Genomic DNA, 20,444 nt, shown 5'->3' on the forward strand with positions numbered 1-20,444 from the left:
GATCGTTTACCTGTTATTGCTCTGCTCCTTCTTTCCTCACTGCCCCGGCCCAGCAGCTCTGTGTGCCCCCCAGCAGAGCCTGGCTGACCTTTTCCAAAGCACCACCTTTCTGCTCACCCAGAGGCACCATCCTCTGAAGTGCTCCCACACACATGTGCAGTGTGTTTTGCTCTTCAGGAAGAGCATGTCCTGTCCACATATGGCCAAACAGACCAGCAGGACCTCATGGGCTTTTCTACTGGTTTATCAGCCTTCCTTAGCACACTGTCCTAACCTAGTGACAGACCAACACTCAGAGCATGCTCTGTTTATTCCATACCTTGTAACATTGCCTGGGATATCCACGTAGCATAGGCTTTTTCCCCAAAAGAGAGTCCTTGGTGGGACTTCCTAGCACTCCTCCTTCTTCCCAGCAGCCTGTGTGATGTACTCCACAGCTCAGCTTTGGCTTTAGCAAGTAGAAAAATCCTTTTTATTTGGTTTCTCATGTCCCTTACCAGGGTCTGGCCCTTAAGAACTGCTTTAAAATGGCCTCAAATAGCAGCAGCAGCCAGACCAGGCACTGGCAGCAGCTGCTTCCCGAGGCACCTGCTGGGATGGGGTGAAGGCTGAAGAGCACAAGGAGAGCCGTTGGGGGCCCACACCTGTGTGAGGACCCACATATCCACGATGGGGACCACCTGCTCCAGTGGGAGCAAAAAGCTCCATGGGCCTGGGGACTTGAGGACTCGTTTTTTGGCAACGTCACCTCGATGCCAGCGTGGAGATGGTGGAGCACTTCTGCTGCTGTGTCCCTTCTGCGACGGGAAGGGTTTCAGGGGATGGGGCACATCCAGCACATCCACATCCGTCAGGGAATTTTAAGCAATAATGATGCTGATACAATGCAGCGGGGAGAGGGTGCAATGGGGCAGAGTGCTGCGTGGAGGGGATGGTGGTGACAGATGGATGGCCACCACCTGCTGCTGCCCCACTGCTGGAAACGCTCTGTACCCTTGGGCTCAGTGTCTGGGAGCTCTCACTGTGGCAATAAAGGCCCTTCCCCAGCAGCTGTGTAACATGAGAGCCAATGGCTGCCTGGCCCCACGCATTACCCTGAGCAGTAGCTGCCTTAATTCCCCTCCTGCTAATCCCAGCTTTGCTGGCAGCCATGGCTGCACACACACCGCTGCCCCCCAACCTGCGCCGGGGGCTGACGGCCTTCAGCGGCGCCCTGTTCACCACCAACAAGACTTGGGACAGCAGCACTGCTCACCTCTGCCATCCAGGTACCCCGGGCAGTTTGACTCCTGCAGCCGTGGGTCCCCTGACCCTCAGCAATGGCTGACAGCAGACATCAATGCTGTTGCACTGGGCTGGGATGCAGGGGAGGGATGATGGGGGTGCCGGGGGTCCTCCCCAGCCCTGCTTTTCTCTGCCCAGTGCACGAGGTGCTGGCCAGCCTGCCCCTCCAGGTGATGCTCTACTTCAACGTCTGCTACTTCCCCTGCTGGTGCCTGGCTGAGGGCATGATGCTACAGCTGAAGGTACCCTTAGCTTTCCAGCAGGGAAGGAAGGCTACACTGGGAGGGCAGAGGGAGTAGGGCTGGGGACCAGCATGGGGCTGGCAGGGACCAGGCTGTGCCCTGTTGCAGTACAACCTGCTGCCCCGCTACTACCAGCTCCTCCTGCTGGCTGCCTTCCTCATCCTCACAATGGCTGAAGGAGCCCGGCTCTACCTGGGCTACATTGGGAACCTGCAGGAGAAGGTAAGGGCTGGCTCCCTGCTCCATGCTGGTTGTCCCCTTTGCCCAGGTCTGAGAGCCCATCACCTCCCTTCCTCCTTGAGTGCCAATTCACCGAATCCCACAGAATCACAGAATGACCAGGGTTGGAATGGACCTAAAGGATATGAATCTCCAACCCCCCTGCCACAGGCAGGGCTATGAAATTCCCCATTTCATACCAGACCGGGCTGCCCAGGGCCCCATCCAACCTGGCCTTGAACACCTCCAGGGATGGGACATCCATGACCTCTCTGGGCAGCTGTTCCAACACCTCTCCACTCTCTCTGTAAAGAACTTCCCCCTGACATCCAATTCAGGATGCTCCAGGAGGTTCAGCCCCTGCAGAGGTGCCCCCCACATACCAAGGATGTATTTCCCATACATCCTCACCAGCCTCTGCCCATCCAGGTGCCTGAGCTTGCTGGCTTCCTCCTTCTCTCCATCCTGATCCAGCTGCCCCTCCTGCTGTTCCTGCTCACGGACCACCTCACCATCCGCCTGCCGCTGGAGCTGGCCGTGCACAGCCTTCTCCTGGCCTTCCTCATCTGTGAGGTGGTGGCTGCCTTCCTGGCACTGCGGTCAATGAGCAGGCAGCTGGCAGCTCAGTTCTACCTGCGGCAGTTCAAGGTGGGCAGGCAGGGTGATGCTGTGAGACACGATCCACCCCACTGAGCCCAACAACATTAAACAGCACCAGCTCCCAACGCGCTTCTGAGCACTCTTTTCTGAGCCAGGCAGCTCTGGGGCTCGTGGGGTTTTCCCTGAGCTCTGCACCAATAAAGGGGTACACGTCCATCTTGATTCCCGGGAGGGCAGAGTTGGGCTGTGCAGCTCAGTGCTTGCAGGATGCAGGTGCACTTTGTGCGACGGTGCAAAGGATGCAGAGCTCCAAGGGAAAGAGCATGGCCAGAGCACCTCCCACTTTCTGAACAGCTTTATTTCAGTGCATCCCTGCTTTTCACAGAGCCAAGTGGGAAGGGAAGAAGCGCAAAGTGCTTTAAGCCTCTTGTGCTGAGCATGGACCGACCCCATCCCAGTGAGCCCCAGCCCCAGCAGCTGCTCTGCAGCACAGCCCTGGAGCTGCATGTTGTGTCAGGAGGACTCTCCATATACTCTCTATGTACCAAGGACTTCTGCTGATGCTGGCACTCCTTCAGAAGTACAGCACCCAGCCCCAGTGCCCGGCCAGAATTGGGCCACCTCCTGCAGGGTCAAAGCTGTGCCCCATCACATCTACCTGCAGGTCACTCCAGTGTGCATTGCTGAGCATCTCCCAGGTCCTGGCCAGCCCTCTCTGCCTCAGCTGCTGCTTCTTTCTTACCTTTGGGAGGTTTTGCCTGCAAAATGAACAGACATTTGCTACAGTCCAGGGGATGCCCAGATCCTGCCCTGCTCTGCCCGTTCCCATGCTGACAGTTCCATTCCTTAAGGTTGACTTGCAATTCAGGTTGGAATAAGGCCAAACGCATTTCCCCCAGTAGGATGGTGGAGCCCTGGGACACTTCCCCAGGAAACCAGAAAGCCTTGGAGGCTGCCAACATTCTGTCTGAGAAAGCTGAAGATGCCCTGAGTGAGGGCTGGCAGCAGACCTGCTCTGATGGGGAATGAGAGGGTTCTGGAAGGGCTCCCCGTCCACCTAGGCAGTGCCAAGCAGGCATCACGCACAGCAAGAAAATCTACAGCATCAACATTGACACAGCTTCCAGATCTGCTGAACTGAGTTACAATCAAAGGGCAAAAAGCAAGGAAATCAGCTCACAAAACCTCAGCTCTCCCAGGTGGTCCCACAGCCCATCCTCACCTCCTCAAATTTCTCTTTCCAATAGAGGTCAGCCTTCGCATCCAGGTAGAGCAGAACCAGGTCACAGACCATGGTAGCCTAGAGGGGGGACAAATGGAGCAGAGGTGGGGAATGCTGTGGGTCAGGGCTGGCAGAGGGGAGAGCCACAGTCATAGCCATGCAAGGGATAGGGACGTGTGGGGGAAATGGGGGCTGGTGGGGGACCCCATTACCAGGTCAATGGCAGCAAGTGCCAGGCATGCTACACTGGGCTGCACATCACGCTTCCTGAAGCTAGGAAGCTGCAGATGGGCAGCGGATCATAGCCCATGGATCAGAGGAAAAGAGCATCTTCAGTACTCACGGTTCCGAAGAACGCGATGCCGGTGCCGAAGCTGACAGCAGCAGGAATTATACCGAACTTCCCAGCCTGAGGAAAACAAGGGGTGGAGGAGAGAAGGCAGAGAGAGGGCTGTGAGGAGCCCACAGGGGAGCTGTGGGGCTGCAGGAGGAGCACTGCAGGCAGCGCCAAGGAAGGAGGGTTCGGGGACACGCTACCTGGCCGTGCACAGAGATGTCAAAGCGGATGCCATAGAGCTTCAGCAGGCTCCGGTAGTGCTGCCGCTGCAAGTCCCAGTAGTAGGAGGCCGTTCTGCAGGGGCACACAGGGCTCAGCCACACATCCCTGCACTCAGTCGGGCTCAGCACAGGCATGGCTGGCTTTGCGGGTCCCATCTGCCCTGCTGCTCCTTTCAGGGAAAGGGAGATTCCAAGTGCCAGCAGTGCGCCCACCCCAGCGCCCTCACCTGAAGTTGTACCTCCTGTCCAGCAGGATGAAGGAATAGCGTGGCTGGCAGTGGGCAGCAGGCTGGTCCAGGTCGCAGTCCCACTCAATGCGCACGCTGATGCTTCCTCCCTGCGACGCACCAACACACGTTACATTCCAGGGACCGGAGATGTCAGAGCATCACAGCACGGTTGGGTTGAAAGGGACCTTTACGCCCCCCCGGCCCCAACCTCTGCCCTGGGTCGGTTGCCTCCCAGCAGATCAGGCTGCTCAGGGCCCATCCAGCCTGGCCTCCTTTGGGGAATTAGAAGTCATCTTTCATGCTTGAAAAGAAAAAGAAGCAAATACCAGCAGTGCGAGGGACCCAAAGGTCTCCCCAGCCGCTTCCACCATGTCACGGACACGGAACACAGGGCAGGAAGGGCTGAAAAAGGGATCGTAGATGCAGGTCTTGAAGTAGGTGGGGTCGTTGGTCTGCAGCGCGTTGCCCCTGAAACAGGAGAAGGAGAGACAGAGGGGTGGTACACAGCCCTTGGGATGAGCTGAGCGTAGAGGCTGGGCCGGGCAGCACACGCTATGGGCTGGAGGGCGTCATACTCACTTGGAGAAGTTAAATTTGGTGAAGTTGACAGTATTTTTTATAAAAAGAGTGAAATTCTCTGCCTCAGCCAGAAGAGGTTTCCTGCAAAACAACACAGCCCCGCGATTTGGGCTACATTGGCAGTGACAAAGGACCAAGAATCACGGAACCATTAAGGTTGGGAAAGACCTCTAAGGTCATCTTACGCCTGCCTACCACCACCGCTGCCCACTAACCACGTCCCTCAGTGCCAGAACACCTGGAGGGAGCGTCCCCATCCCTGTGCTGTACCTGGGCAGGGTGTCATTCTCCACGGGGCACCAGCCAAAGATCTCACAGGTGGAATGGGTGCTGTTGAACATCACACATTTCCCAGTCTTAATCCCTAGAAAGGAGACAACGTGAATGGCGCCCTGCCATTTTAAGGCAGTCTCCAGGATTTATTGCCAAAGGGCACTGAAAGTGGGCAATGAGGCATCGCTACGGAGCCGGAATTGAAGGATTTTAGTCTATTTTTTAAGCAAAAAACGCAGTACCGTTGCCATGAACCACTGGGTTTCCGATAGGACAGTCTACATCTTCCATGCAGATCCCATCCAGCACAGAGGGGCTCTGAAAGAGACAGGAGAGGAGGGGTCACTGCTGCGGCGCCCTTAAGGCTCACAGCCATTCACCCACATCTCCATGCACGTCCCAAATGCTTCCAAACCAGCAGCACAGTCCCCCCAGAGCTGGGATAAGGGGTTCCCCAAGACAGCTTCATGGTTGGGTTGGAAGGGACCTTAAAGCTCACCCACTGAGCTGAATTGGGAACGCTGAATTGGGAACACTTGGGAATTCAGCTACTGAAGTCCACAACAATGCTTTAGAAAACCTAAATCTGGGTTCCTTCAATACACCCTTCCTATCACCTTCTAGTAAGTCAGCCTTGAAAAATCTATTGGTGACGGTGTTCTCCAGGGGCACAAACAGAACCACGTTGCACGTGCTACAGGTGCATGGTGAGAGATGAGATCTGCTTGCTGTGCAGAAACCCTTGAAACGTCAGGGCTGAAGGGTTTATTGGGGAGCACAGTAAATAATATAAACAGTAAATAAAATAAACGTACCTGGGCAGAGAATGACTTCACTCTTTATCAGAAACCACTGCTGATTCTTCAGCAGCTGCATAGCCATGCACTGCAGCCAGGAAGCAAAGCCAGCCTTCTTGGAGAGCAAAGCACCAGTGGCATAGATAGGAGCAAACATCTTCTTTAAGATCTAATACCCATCTCACCCCCCTCCTCATGAGCTCCCAATGCTCTCTGAGCTCAGGCAGCTCAAGGTTGCGCCCACAGCCCTGGGAAGCTGTGCCATGCCACACACTACTGCAGACTGGGGAACCGCTGTGCCCAGCTCCTCCCATACAGCCCCTCAACAAGGCTGCTCACCTCGGGACAAGTGCCCTGAACCTGCTTGTCTGTCACAATGAAGTTTGTCACCAGAAAAAGCACGTTTTCTCCCTGCGAGGCAAGAAGATACCTTCAGCACGGCGCTGCTGCAGAACACACTTCAGAGCTTCCAACCTCTTCTTCGGGCAGCAGAGCCGGGAAGCTTTACGGGGCGGTTGCAGCCGGGGCTCGCAGAGATGCCGCGGTTGTGGCACGGGTTCGAATCCCGGCGAGGGACGGACCCGAGTTCGAATCCCGGCGAGGGACGGACCCGAGTTCGAATCCCGGCGAGGGACGGACCCGAGTTCGAATCCCGGCGAGGGACGGACCCGAGTTCGAATCCCGGCGAGGGACGGACCCGAGTTCGAATCCCGCTTCCCTACCTGCGGGGGCCTCGAGAAATCCGCCGCATCCCAGAGCCGTCTCCTCGCGTCCTCCGCCCGGCTGACGGACACTCCCTTTAGCTTAGTGACGACCGAGACGTGGGGAGCGGCATCGGTGTCCTGGTAACCCCTCCGCACTACGAACACCCACCTGCAGACGGGCGGAGCGATGAGCCCGGCTCGGAGCCGCAGGATAAAGCAGCGCTGCGGCTCGGTCCTACCCCAGCACGTAGCCCAGCACGGCGAGCTGCAGCAGGCGGTGCAGCAGCCCCACGCGCCGGTTCCTCGTCAACGCGAACTTCTCGGTCTTGTAATCCAGCAGCTCCCCGCAAAGCGCTGCGCCTCCGCCGCCCGACGTCGCCATGGCAACGGCGCGGGGTCCGGAGATGGCGGAGGACCGGAGCTCCGCGTTCAGCTCTTCTCCCTCCCATCGGGAGCACAGCTCGTACCTGGCGGCGTGCCGGGCCTGCGGCGTCTGCCCGGCCTCCTGTCTGCTGCCCGATCCGCCCGGCCCTGCGCTCCTCCTGCGGCACCGCGGGGTGGGCTCTCGGGTGAGGGCAGCCCTCCTGTCCTCATCATTCCCCATCCCTGCTATTACCCCCTCCCATTATCCTCCCTCTCTTTACCCTCTCGCATCCCCAGTATTCCCCTCATCGTCTCCCCCCCCCATCCCATCCTTCACTTATCATCCCCATTATTCATCCTCCCACCATCTCCCCCCTCCCCATTATCCCTCCCCCTTGCTAACCCTCTATTAGTTATCTCCTCCCCCATCCCTGTTATTTCCCACCACCCTTTATATCCCCCCCATTCCCCTTATTCCTCCCCTCATTATTCCCTGTTCTTTAGCCCTTACCATACTCCATTACCTCCCCATCCCTGTTATGCTCCCACCATCCCTTCTATCCCCTCCACTTCCCTACCCCACCCCCATGGTTCTTTCCTCCCCCTCCATTACCCTCTCTTCCTTATTCCCTTTCCATTACCCTTCCTATTATCCTCTATCCTTCCCCATTACCCCCCCCAGCCCCCTTATTCCTCTCTGTTGCTCTCCCATCCCTGTTATACTCCCTGTTATCCTCCCCCACCCCTGACTGCACACCAGAACCCCAACATTATCAGCCCTCCCTTTCCGGGGCTGCTGGTTCTCCTCTCCAGGAGTCAGAAAGCCCATTTTCGTGACAGGGAGGTGTTGTAGACCCACCTCCTCCTGCTTGGCCTTCAGAGACATCCAGGTTGGGCACCAGCAACTGGTGCCTGCCTTTGGGGAGCAGAGTTACGCAGAATGGCTTAGGCTAGAAGGGACCTTAAAGTCCATCCAGCCCCTGCCACGTGCAGGGACACCTCCCACCACATCAGGCTGCCCAAACCCCACCCAGCCTTTCCCTGAGCACCCCTAGGGATAGGGCAGGTTACACCAGGGCCTTTTTTGTTGCAGGGTGCCAAGGCATTGGCTCTTTCCTTGATGACCAACACCTCTGTCGTCTCGTTAGACCTGGGTGACAATTGGCTGCTGGGAGAAGGAGCAGCTGCCATTGCAGAAATGCTGAAAGAAAACCACTCCATTTCAGGTTTGTGTCATCCTTCCTGCTGTTCTGTGGTGGCAGCTTTGCTGTAGAGGAAGAAATTGTGCTGTTTTCTTTGTGGTTTTAACCAATCCTCCTCTTACAGCAGCTCTGAGGCCTCTCCAGAGGCCAGAACTTTGTGTAAGCCAAACTGGTTGCAGCCCTGGAGGATGTATGTTATTCACCAAGAACGAGGTCAGCGTAGACAGCTGAGAATAGAACACAGCTTTCAGCTGAGGCTGCCCTAATCTGCTTTGTCAGGGCACCACAGATGGAAGAGTCAAGTTTGGTGCTGTGAAACACCAAAAAAAAATGGGATCTTATTTTCCTTCTCTAGTGGTTGAATTCTGTAGTAGGTGTTTAGGGTTCTATCAATTCTGTGCTGGAGAAATTCATTCTACACAGGTGGGCAGAGGAATTCAGGCTTCTGTTTTCTATGTTAAAATACAGTGTTAGAGCAGTTTAGACTTCTTACATTCTGAGTCTGGCAGTGCTTCTCTCATTACAGCGTGGAGGCACGTCCTTGGCATCTGTCATGATATCATCTGATGATCTGATAATGCTTTTTCCTTCCCCAGCTGTCGATTTATCTGACAACAAAATGGGCATTGAAGGAGCTAAGGCTATTTCTGCTATGCTTCTAGAAAACACTACAGTTGTGGTCCTCCAGCTCTCTGGAAATGAGTTTGATGACCACGCAGCCAAGTATTTAGCAGATGCCATCACAGCAAACAGCAAAGTGGGAGTTCTGGATCTGAGTTATAACAAGTTTGGTGAGAAAGCAGGTAAAGTGCTGTCTGCATGCCTTGCATAGAGAGCAGTGCTGCAGGAGTTCTCAGTGCAGCTTGATGAGCTGCTTGCTTGCCTCAGGCCATTGGGAAGCACTTCTGCAGAACATTCCTTGTGATGTCAGTGCCAATCCTTAACTCTTCATCTTTTACGCTCATTTACTTCAGTTTGCTTCACAAGAGATGGATAAGCAACCTCCTCTCCTTCTCCTCTCCTTCTCCTCTCCTTCTCCTCTCCTTCTCCTCTCCTTCTCCTCTCCTTCTCCTCTCCTTCTCCTCTCCTTCTCCTCTCCTTCTCCTCTCCTTCTCCTCTCCTTCTCCTCTCCTTCTCCTCTCCTTCTCCTCTCCTTCCCCATTATTACTTATGCAGGCTTCAATGCCTTTTCTCTCCACCCCTGTGCTTCTGACCTCCTGCTGCCTTCACAGTCAAGTATCTCTCCTGTCTTCTGGTCTTGGCCTTTTTGTTTTGTTTTGTTTTGTTTTTTCCCCCATGCTCATCATGGATCTCATTTCTTTCCTGCCCCATCAGACATTCACAGAGCATTTGCTGGGAAAGTCTCTGGATTTCAGAGCTGTAGGGGTGGCTCGAGAGCAGGGCCGGCTTCTCTGCTGCCAGCAAGCTGCAGTTGGCTGGAGGCCAGAGCTGTGGAAGAATGAGAGAGCCTGTGGGATGCTACCTGCTGCTTGGTGTCAGCTTTCCGAGTCGCATGGGACTGGAGAAGGAGGCTGTGCCATCAGCTCTTCAGGCTTGAGCCACAAACCGTGGCTCTGTTATGTGCTGATTGGATTTTCTCTTCCACAGGCTGAATTTGCAGCCTGCAGTCAGGGAACAAACGCACTTCTATTGTCTGGCAGCTTCTGCTTTGTGTCTGTGCTAAATAAGGTATAAAAGAATAATATTTTCTGGTTCTAATTGCTTGCCCAGATGGAACACAGACAATTGCAGAGAAATGCCTACACTAACCCGAGCTCCCTGCTCTGCAAAGCAACTGTTTTAACTCCTAAGCTGTTTGGCACCATGTCTTTTTCTTAAGGTGAAGTTCTTGGAGCGGCAATAGCAGAAAACATCGGATTAAAGGAACTGAAAATCAGCTGGAACCATTTCCACAGTGAGGGAGCAGTTGCTTTGGCCAAAGGCGTGGGGGTAGGAAATGTTTTTCACTCCTGTTTTAAATGCTGAAATCTCACATGAAGCTTTGTCTGTTTGTATGAGCATCAACGTCATCATGTGATGTTTGTCCACCAGCCGTCGATGATCTGGGATCACACAGACCTTGGAACCAAGACAGTCAAATCATTCACTGTGTACTGACATAGTACATATGTTTTCATTTCTCCACTTCTAGCTCTTTCCCTTTTTAGAGTCAAACTTGGCCTAATGAATGCTTTGAATTGTTTCGTTGCACTTCTGATTCACAGATCAATACAGAAGTTGCTTTGTATTCTATATACAGTTTTAACTCTGCTCAAAGAAAGAAGCTTCTTTCAGCTTTTCCATACCTAAAGGGAGCCTACAGAGGGGAGGGGAATCAACTCTTTGAAAGGGTTGATATGTGTAGAACGAGGGGAAATGGTTTTAAGTTGTGGGAGGGGAGATTGAGGTCGGACATCAGGGGGAAATTCTTTACTCAGAGAGTGGTGAGGTACTGGAACAGCTGCCCAGAGAGGTTATGGATGCCCCGTCCTTGCAGGTGTTCAAGGCCAGGTTGGATGGGGCCCTGGGCAGCCTGGTTTAACATTGGAGTGGAGATTGGTGGCCCTGCATGTGGCAGGGGGTTGGAGATTCATGATCCTTGAGGTCCCTTCCAACCCTGGCCATTCTGTGATTTAGCAACAAGGTTTTAAATTCAATGTCTGTGTCACGCCACAGGCAAATGTGTTCCTCAAGGTGCTGGATGTTTCCTACAATGGCTTTGGCAACAGTGGAGCAGCTGCCTTGGGAGATGCTCTGCGAGCCAACAACGTGCTGGAAGAGCTCAATGTAAGGTGAGTCAGGCTTCCAGCCTGCTGCATGTTTTCTCCTGTTCTCCAGAACCTACAGAAGTGAGGTATGAGAGGAAGATGTTACGTTTGGAGCAAGAATTGGACCGTGGGCTTTGTTCAGTTCATGGCCTATAGGGAGGCATGCTTAGGGTGGTGAAACAGCAAGGGAAGCAAGGCGGCCAAGAAGGTGAGAGCTCAAGTTTGTGGTCATTAATATATGATTAATATATGATGGAAGTGGTTCCAGAAAAACAACCAGAAAAAAAAAAGAAGAGCAGACAAAGATGGTAGCAGGGAGCTGCCATGAATTCCCTCTGGACTGGTTTTCAGCACTGGGCACAACAGGAGGTTGTGTATCCTTTGCCAGAGCAATGCAGTAATGTCTTGTATCAGCCTGGCTGTGTGGGCATGGGGAACCTGCAGCTCGGGCTGTGACTCATGCCATCCATCTGCTTGCAGCAATAATCGCATCTCGGTGGAAGGAGCTCTGCGACTTGCAGTTGGCCTGAGAGAAAACAAGACCCTGAAGATCCTTAAGGTGAGTAGCATTGCCACGAGGAGCCTGCAGTGTGTGGCTGATGGTTTGCTGTTACTGTAGACGGTTTTGTGCCAAGTGGTGTCCAGCTCGAAGAGGCAAACTGGAGCTCTCACAGAGCCAAAGAAAAATAAGTTGGGGATGGGAAGAGCTGTTGTGTATCCTCCTGGTGTTTTCTTCTTGCCTCCAGATGATCAGAAATCCCATGCAGAACGAAGGATGCTGTGCGATCCTCAAAGCTCTACAGGCAAATTCTGGCACTGGCATGGAGATCCTGGACCTGCCAGTAAGTGTGACAGCAGACAGAAGAGGGAAGGGAGGGAAGAAGCTGAGTGTGTGAGCAACAAAGTGCTGGCAGAGGGATTCAGGCACAAGACATCCCATGTAGACATCCCAAAGAGCATCGTTTCAGAAATAGAGGCTTTCTTTCAGACTGGTGCCCTTAGGCACCTTCAGAGTGGCTTAGTGCCCTTAGGACCAAATAATTACCAAGTGCTTTGATTTCTAAAAAGAGAAATCCCATATCTCCCATTGTGCTGCTTCATCACCTCAGCTCTTCTCCTTGCCCAGGGAGCAGCGTGCTGCTGCTCCGATGAACCTCACACTACCCATAATGTGGGCAGCCCCAAGGAGGGGACATCCTGCCATGCACTTGTTTACCTGCAGTGATTCCTCCTTCCAGGACATTCCTGTGAGCAAGGAGTTGGCGGAGCTGTGTGAAGCTGTGCAAATGCTTCTCCCAAATCTTCTTCTCCGACGTGGTGGAAGCACAAAACTGCAGGGGAAAAGTCTGTTGGCGGTCGAGGTTTGGCCTCAGCCCAAAGTGTTGGGTAATTCCCATAACTCTGTGCCTTAATGTCAGTCTCCTTGGGGCTGCTGCTTCTGCCTGATGTCCCAGTACTGCTGAGCAAGCCAGTGACACAGGGACACGCAGGGCAGCGCTGAAGTCAGGAGCTGTGGGAATGTTGGCTGTCACTCTGCTGCTGCCACTCAGTTTTCCTGTCTGCTCACTTTAAGCTTTCTGCTGTGTCTGCTTCTGAGTCTCTTCCAGCACATGCAAGAGCTTCCCCATGGATGATGGCTCCTTTTTAATCATCATCTTTGGGCGCAGGGCTGGTGGAACACCGTGTGCCATGGTCTGCTGCAGCGGAGTCTGCACAGCTCAGGAGCGCAGTGTGTTTACACGGCATCCAAAGTCTGTCCAGAGCTGTGCTGTGCACAGATGCTTGCTTTCTTCAGCTGTCCTGCCAACAGCCAGGCTTGCCTTTGCTGGACTGGCTGTCAGATGCAGCGGTGACTCATTTTCAGCTGCTTCCTTCCCCAGCTCCTTGGCCTTGTGAGGAGCTCATTCTCCCCAGGGTGAAGAACCCATTTTAGGTGTTATAACTGGTGTTATTTCCTGGATGCACAACTCTTTCTTTTCTGAGTTTCACATTGGATGGATGCTACAAGATGCCAGGAAACAGGACGAGAACTCAGCAGTGATTCAGCACTGACAGCAGCACGTGGCTTTAACCCTTTCCTCCTCCCTGCAATGTGTCTGCCATCGCCCAGCAGCATCCAGGGCCTCCTCTCTGTGCTGCTGGGGAGCAAATAGCTCTATGCAATTACATTTTGCAGAAAAGAAACTGTTGTATAGTTGTACGAATTATTTTACATGTTTTGTATCTAACAAATAACATCTGTGCCTACACTGTCCAAACCATTCATGTTTTAAGCTCTGGAAATACTGGTTGTTGGCATTAGTGATAATTTCTCCTTCATTATTGGGTAGCTTTTGTTTTGCTTTTGCTTGCAGCCTTACTCCTCTACCCCTCCTTGCAGACCAGCAGCCTGGCTGCTCTCCTGATCTGCTCTGGTTGTTTCTGGCAGGTGAGCCTTCATGCTCCAGGCAGATCCAGATCCACGTGAAACAGCTCTGGTGCAAGTCATGCTGGTGATCACAAAATGTTTAGCTACTGCTAAGCATCATTTGGGGCGGGGATGGAGCAGCCTGCAGCACGACTCCGAGCTGCTCCACCAGCACACAGGAGTGTTTTTGTGAGTGCTTTCACCTCTATTTGATATTCAGCCTGATTTTCCTTGTGCTGGGGATGAGGGAATGCATACACCTGGGGCTGTGCCAGTTTTCAACATCCTGCCTTTCTCAGGCCCAGGGAAGGAGGGTGTTCACTGCACAGCGCTTCCCTCATCCATCCTCAGGCTGTGTGTGCAGGAGGATGGGAGGCTCACGTGGGATGAGGAGCGGATTACTTGCAGCCAGCCCTGCAGCTCCTCTGTGCAGGGGGGTGGCAGATGGCTGAGAACCACAGAGTTGGAAAAGGCCCCAAAACTCAGTGCTCTACCGCTCCCCAGTGCAGTGGGGACGCTCACCCCTGCAGCAGCCCCAAGCAGAGCCTGGACCACGGCACGTGGGAGCTGCCCCATGACCTCCAAAGCCGTGTCAGTTTTCCAGAACTCTTATACCACTCTGACCTACATACCTCACCCTGGAGCACTGCAATTAGACTGATCTCCACGCAATCCAGCCGGGCTGATTAGACCAATACCACGAGCCCCAGAAAAACGCTGTTTCTTTTAAGGAACAAATCATTGTAGGATTGCTCCCTGGCTAGCGGTGGCTACTGAGGAAAAAAAATGGCTTTGAGCATTATTAGGTGGACAATTTAAAACCAATTAATACGTGTTCTGTGTAGGGCACATTACCTCAGCAGGACGTGGGATGGAACAGAAGAACCAACCAATCCTGTAGCCCTGGGTAAGGAGTGTAACCAACCCAGTGGTGCTGCAGAGGGCACGCTCCTCCCAGGCTGCCTCTAATCACATCTCCATCCTTAATTCCCTGCAGCCACGTCACTCCCCACCCACACACAGCCCACGTGGTCCCCACGGCCACCATCACTCTTACAGGTGAGCATTGTTTCTCTGCATTTTTACAACTCCATTTGGGCTGGTTAAGCTCATGGAACAGTGCAGAACAACAGCCGTGCTGGGGCCACGCATGTATTCCGTGGCTTGTCTTTAATTCACATCATTGACACTGGGTTTGCACGTTCTCTCAGCTCAGGTCACAGCTCTGGGACAACACCACAGACCCTACCCCAGTGCCAGGACACCACTCTGCTCAGCCCTGTCCTTGCAGCTGACACTGGGGCTGAAAGCTTCTATGCATCCATAGGGCTCCAGCTCCCTGCCCTACGCCCACAGCTCTGGCCAAAAGCCATTCACTGCTGGGAAGAAGTGGGCTATAAGGGGAACACAGCACATGCACCCAGAGCCATTGCAGAACCAGCGTTTATGGGGGTGAACAGGTCAGCCCGTTGCTCACAACCACTACACAGAGGTGCCAAACAGGGCCGCAGCGGGGCAGGGGCTGGGCAGCAGTGACAGTGCGGGGGGAAGCAGGACATGGGCACTGTCCAGGGGTGCAGAGCCCCCATTGGGACTGGGCAGGGGATAAGAGCAGCTCCCAGCAGGGCACGGCCCCATAGGAGGATGCTGGGATGCTGTGGGGCAGGAGGTCTGCATTGCAAAGCCTGAGGGGTTCGGCAGCCTCTTCCAGCACCCTCCAAAACCTGCACCTGGGGGGATGACACCAAAAAGCACCCACTGAGCCAATCCTGAGCCCCTGGGAAAGGCAGCACCCAAGCCCAGAGGTGTGGCAGCTGCTGGGGCACAGGGGAAGGGCACAAGCTGTGCCACCCTTTCCATAGTCCTGCCTACAAACCAGGTCCCTGCCTTCACGCTGCCATGTCCCTTCCCCAGCTTGCGTGGCCCTGGCTGCTCCTTGTGCCTCTCAGTACTGGCATCGAAGGGAAGAAGCACCAGAGAGGTTCGGGCAGAGGGAACAGCAGCACAGGGCTCAGCAGGGCTGCAGCAGAAGCCAGGATGAGGCTGGGATGGGCACACTGCCTGTCTCCATCCTCCATCCATGCAAGGCAGTGGAGATGAGCTGGAAAAAGGGGATTTGCTGCACGGCATCTGGGTGGGCGCAGGGGAACAGGGTGGGGATGAGGCTCCCTCTGGCACTGGGCTGGGGGCAGAGTGCTGCTCTCCAGTGCGGGGAGGGAGGGGGCCAGCCCCACCATGCTCTGCAAGGAAGAGTGAGCGGCACCCCTGGACAGAGCCCTGCACCCGGGCAGCCCTCGTCGCACAGGGGTCAGGCAGAGCAGAGGCGTCCAGAGGGTGGGTGGGCACTGCCAGAGCCACAGAGCCCCCTCCCACGGGCGTCATCTCTTGACCTCAGTGGTGTCGGTGTCCGGTAGCCCGGCGGCAGGCTGAGGGCTGGGCTGCACTGCCTGCACCGTTTCCTCCAGGCTGCCACTGGGGAACACCACGTAGCGGGCGCTGACACGTTGTGGTCGTGGCTCCCGGAGGTTCTCCTTGCTGTGCCAGATGCCGTAGCCAAAGTAGACGAGCAGGCCTGGAGTGAGGGAGAGGGAGGTCAGCACGTCCACCCAGCAGCACAGCCCTGGCACAGAGGTCCTGGCTCAGCCTTGCCATCAGGTCCCAGGACCTGCAGCAGGTGCTTTCCTCTTGCCAGAATAAATGGTTTCTGGGTACCGGGAGCACTCACCGAGGATGAGCCAAATGGCAAAGCGGAGCCACGTCATGTAGCTGAGCTTCAGCATGAGATAGATGTTGAGGACAATGCTCAGTGCTGGGGACAGGGGAACCAGGGGGATCTGCAAGAGATGGAGTTAGCGGTGAGGGGCTGCCAGTTGTGCCCCAGGATTGCCTCCTATCAACCACACCTGCACCCCAGGTGATGCTGCTGACACCAATACCCCATGCCAGTCATAGAATCATAGCATAATTGGGTTGGGAGAGACCCTGCAGCCCCCCCAGCCCCAAACCTTGCCCTGGGCTGGTTGCCCCCATCCGCTCAGGCTGCCCAGGGCCCCATCCATGCCCTGGAGCACTGCTGGGGATGGAGTACCCACAGCTCTCTGGGCTGGGCCAGAGCCTCGATACCCTCAGAATAAGGAATTCGCCCCTAACAACTTCCCCTTAATATCAGCATGGGACCCACCTGGAAGGTCTGGGTGCTGCGCTGCTGCTCATGTGCCCAGATGAGGAGGAGGCTGAGCACGAAGCCCAGGCTGAAGAGGACGAGCAGCAGGGAGTAGCTCCAGGTGGGCAGGTGAAGGTGGGTGTTGCCAAACACCAAGATTGAGCAAAGGCAGACAGCAGACACCATCAGGGTCACCACAGCCACCGTGACCACCTCGCCCGGGTAGAAGTCACTGAGAAACTCCAGGTAGGGCTCGAAGGCTGCCTTCAGCTGCCCTGGCTCACGGTGCTCCTTGCTCTTGTCACTCCCCACCAGCTGCAGCTTGTCGGAGAAAGACTCGTACTCCTTCAGCTCAGGGGCAGCGATGCCCTCACGCTGCTCAGGGTTGGGCTGGCTGCCCGCCGGCTGCGCGGGGCCGTCCGCCTTCTGCTGCTGGAAGCGCAGCACGATGATGCTGGCGGCCACGAAGGTGTAGGCCAGCAGCGTGCCGATGGACAGGAACTGCACCAGAGCCTCCAGGTCAAAGACGAGGGCCAACAGGGCCATGAGCAGCCCAAAGACCACGATGCCGATGACGGGCACCTGCGTGCGCGGGTGCACCCGGGAGAACACCTGGAAGAAGAGCCCGTCCTCGGCCATGGCGTAGACGATGCGTGGCAGGGAGAAGAGGTTGCTCAGCAGGACTGTGTTCATCGCTGAGGGGTGGGCAGAGAAAAGGGCCCCACGTGAGAGTGGGCCCCAACCAAACCGGCACCCGACCCCGCGCTCTCCCACCTCCTCCCACAAATCCACACTCACCGCAGATGGAGCCGGCAGCCACCAGGAATCCTGCCCAGGAATAGCCCCTCCTGTAGAAAGCGTCAGCCAGGGCAGAGTCGGGATCCAGCGTGTGCCAGGGCACCATCAGCGTCAGCACCACGGACACGAGGATGTAGGCACCGGTGGCCAACCCCAATGAGAATGCAATGGCCCTGGGGACGGCCTTCTGCGGGTTCCTGGCTTCTTCGCTGGAGGCTGCGATGACATCGAAGCCCACAAAGGCGTAGAAGCAGGTGGCTGTGCCAGCCATGATGCCTGACAGCCCATAGGGGGCAAAGCCCCCCTCCTGGGCACTCCAGTTCTTGGGCTGCGCAAGAACGAAACCCATGATGAGAATGAAGAGGATGACGCCCATGCTGATGGCCGAGAAGACGTGGTTGAGCCAGGAGGACACTTTGGCCCCAAAGGAGATGAAGGCGGTGGCCACCAGCAAGATGGCAGCCGCCAGGAAGTCAGGGTAGTGGGCCAGGAAGGGAACCTGCCAGGTGCCAACGTGGGTCTCGGTGAAGTTCTTAATTTTGTGGTTGAAGATGGAGTCCAGGTAACCGCTCCAGGCCCTGGCCACCGCTGCGCCCCCGATCATGTACTCCAACAGCACGTTCCAGCCGATGAGAAAAGCCCAAATCTCACCCACAGACACATAGGTGAACATGTAGGCAGAGCCCGTCTTGGGCACCCGGGCCCCAAACTCAGCATAGCAGAGAGCAGCCAGGAGAGAGGCGAAGCCAGCAATGATGAAGGAGACGATGACGGCGGGGCCGGCGATCTCCTTGGCCACAGTGCCCGTGAGGACATAAAGCCCAGAGCCCACCATGCCCCCGATGCCCAGCAGCGTCAAGTCGATGGTGGAAAGGCACCTGTTGAAGGACGTCTCCATCATGTCGGCCTCCAAGGTCTTCACTCTGTTGAGTTTCTGGCAGAAGCGGGTCAGGTCTGTGGAGCGAGGCAGCCATCTCGCCATCCTGTAGGTGCCCTGCTGGGAGACCTGGTGGGAAGCAGGAAGTCACGAGGAGCCCAGCAGCAGATTGGGAATGCTCTGGTTCCACTCTGCTGCGTGACCCACTGGGACCAGAGAAATGGTGGTGGAGTCACCGTCTCTGGATGTGTTCAAGAACTGTGGGGACGTGGCACAGAGGGACGTGGGCAGTAAGCGTGATGGGAATGGGTTGGGGATCTGAGAGGTCTTTTCCAACCTTAACAGTTCCACGACTGAGCAGCCCTGCGCTTCTCCTCCACTGCCTAAATCCCGTCTCTTTGCAGAGCCTAGGAAAGTGGGGCACAGGGAGGGGAAGTCACACGTTTCCTTGGGTTCAGACCTGCTGAGCACAAACATCCCTGCTCTGTAGCGTGCACTGGGGTCAGCGCTGCAGTGTGCTGCTTTAGGCACTGTGCAGGAAGCCGTGCCTGGAAACCAGGTGGAAGGGAACCGCAGCACCCCCAGTACAGCATTTCCTCACCCTTCCCTTTTGAAAGATCGCTGTTAGAACACAAACCAACCCACTCCGGGCACAGCAGACCGCGCTGCTGCCCGGCACCTTAACCATCACCTCCCTGCCCAGAAGAAGCCCCGGTGTACTGAGAGCCCACCAAGGGGCCACGCAGGGTCTGCGCCGGCCGCTTCCCTGGGGTCAAACCAACGCACGGAACCACCAGGACGCAACGCGCTCCATCTGCGGCTGGCTCGGGGGCTGCTCCCAATCCCCCAAACCCTGCTCAGACGGCTCACGAGCCGCTCCCCCAAACCTCCGATCCACAGCCGGGTTCCTCCCGGCCTCGTCCACGGGAACGGAGCCGCGCTGACACGCACGCAGCTCCGCATCCGTCACCGGGATCAGAAGAAGCGGAGCCACCGCCCTTTGTCCGTGCGGGTGTTGATCCAGGACGCGGGGGGGGGGGGGGGGGTTGGTGGGAGGGGGAGAACCTCCTGGCTCCGGAAGAAAGGCGAAATCTCACGCAGACATCGAACCCCAAAGCTCCCCCCGCCTCCGGCCTCGCTCACCTCTGCGCCCCGGCGGCTCCGAGGGCGCGGCCGGGGGGGGGTCCGCGTGGCTCCGGCCCCGCACCTGCACCGCACCGCCGCCGCCTCCTCGCCCCGCCCCGGCCCCGCCTCCAACACGGCGGTGGGCGGCTGCCACCTGGTGGGTCCGCTCGGGTAGATCTGTGCGAAGCCTGCAGACGGACTGCGAGATGCTCGTAGGTCCCTTCCAGTTCTGGGTGCCGCGATGCTCGCAGCTCAGACTGAGGAGCGAGGTCCCCATCGGGCCTCGCACGGAACCGCTCCCGGCATGAAGGAGCCGTGGATGGACGTGGGTGCACCGGTGGTTTCATAGCAGCAAAACGTTTCTTGTTTTCCTTCTCTGCTCCTATCTAAAGCCTTCCTAATGCATCATTTGATTCCACGATAGCTACTGAGCACTAATGCTGACATTTCTGTGGACATTTCTTGGGACCAGCCATCACCCCAAATACTTTCAGTGGTGATGAACAACTCGGCACCTGTCCTTCACCATTCGGTGCTTCCATGTACATAAACTCACCATCATCCACCCCAAATCCACATCCTCCTTTGGACGGGCCCACACTGCCCTGATCAGCCCAGCAAAGCACAGGAGAAGGCAGCAGGAAATTCACCTTGTTTCTTCCTACTATTGCTCTCTGCTCCTCCTCCAGCTTGCGTGCCTTTGCTCACCTTCTACCAGCCCGTGGTAACCGGATCCTATCGTGCTTTGCTTCTCCATGCTGCTGATGGCAGCACTGAGGCTTTGGCAGCGGCTGAAGCCACCTGAGATGCCATCAGGCGCACAGCAGGTCCCCAGCCAAGTGTTCCTATGGCACCCAAGAGCTGCAGGGCTGCACGGGAGCAGAGCTGCTGCATTTCCAGCTGGGGCAGCTTCTGGGTCACTCTCCTAAGATCCAACACCAGTGCAGGAGAAGGGCTGCAGCCAGTCCCTTGGGAATGGTCACTGATCACAAGCTACACCAGGAGCTTTATTCTCTTAAACTAACCTTTCCAA

General features: G+C 55.9%; 4 protein-coding genes across 4 annotated transcripts; 2 read left to right on the plus strand and 2 right to left on the minus strand.

Annotated features, from left to right (window-relative positions):
- Positions 1-1,150: 1,150 nt before the first annotated feature.
- On the plus strand, positions 1,151-2,438 carry LOC306952926 (transmembrane protein 17B-like; the record flags this gene model as incomplete). The annotated part of the gene is made up of 4 exons (XM_079543701.1): positions 1,151-1,268; positions 1,423-1,526; positions 1,635-1,748; positions 2,175-2,438. The coding sequence occupies 4 exons, from the start codon at positions 1,151-1,153 to the stop codon at positions 2,436-2,438; spliced, it is 600 nt and encodes a 199-aa protein (XP_079399827.1).
- Positions 2,439-2,701: 263 nt separating this feature from the next.
- On the minus strand, positions 2,702-7,090 carry P2RX6 (purinergic receptor P2X 6; the record flags this gene model as incomplete). Its single annotated transcript, XM_079543714.1, has 11 exons — positions 2,702-2,917; positions 3,004-3,103; positions 3,568-3,645; positions 4,353-4,462; positions 4,682-4,823; positions 4,935-5,015; positions 5,205-5,298; positions 5,450-5,525; positions 6,344-6,415; positions 6,727-6,877; positions 6,948-7,090. The coding sequence occupies 11 exons, from the start codon at positions 7,088-7,090 to the stop codon at positions 2,702-2,704; spliced, it is 1,263 nt and encodes a 420-aa protein (XP_079399840.1).
- Positions 7,091-7,112: 22 nt separating this feature from the next.
- On the plus strand, positions 7,113-12,453 carry LOC306953194 (uncharacterized protein; the record flags this gene model as incomplete). The annotated part of the gene is made up of 8 exons (XM_079544060.1): positions 7,113-7,277; positions 8,165-8,297; positions 8,870-9,076; positions 10,114-10,223; positions 10,950-11,065; positions 11,522-11,600; positions 11,788-11,883; positions 12,280-12,453. The coding sequence occupies 8 exons, from the start codon at positions 7,113-7,115 to the stop codon at positions 12,451-12,453; spliced, it is 1,080 nt and encodes a 359-aa protein (XP_079400186.1).
- Positions 12,454-15,826: 3,373 nt separating this feature from the next.
- Positions 15,827-18,391, minus strand: SLC7A4 (solute carrier family 7 member 4; the record flags this gene model as incomplete). The annotated part of the gene is made up of 4 exons (XM_079543875.1): positions 15,827-16,020; positions 16,174-16,282; positions 16,630-17,306; positions 17,410-18,391. 4 exons carry the CDS (start codon positions 18,389-18,391, stop codon positions 15,827-15,829), a joined length of 1,962 nt encoding a protein of 653 aa, XP_079400001.1.
- Positions 18,392-20,444: the final 2,053 nt, after the last annotated feature.

Source organism: Tetrao urogallus (genome assembly GCF_951394365.1).
Source record: "Tetrao urogallus genome assembly, chromosome: 17".
Classification (NCBI taxonomy): domain Eukaryota; kingdom Metazoa; phylum Chordata; class Aves; order Galliformes; family Phasianidae; genus Tetrao; species Tetrao urogallus.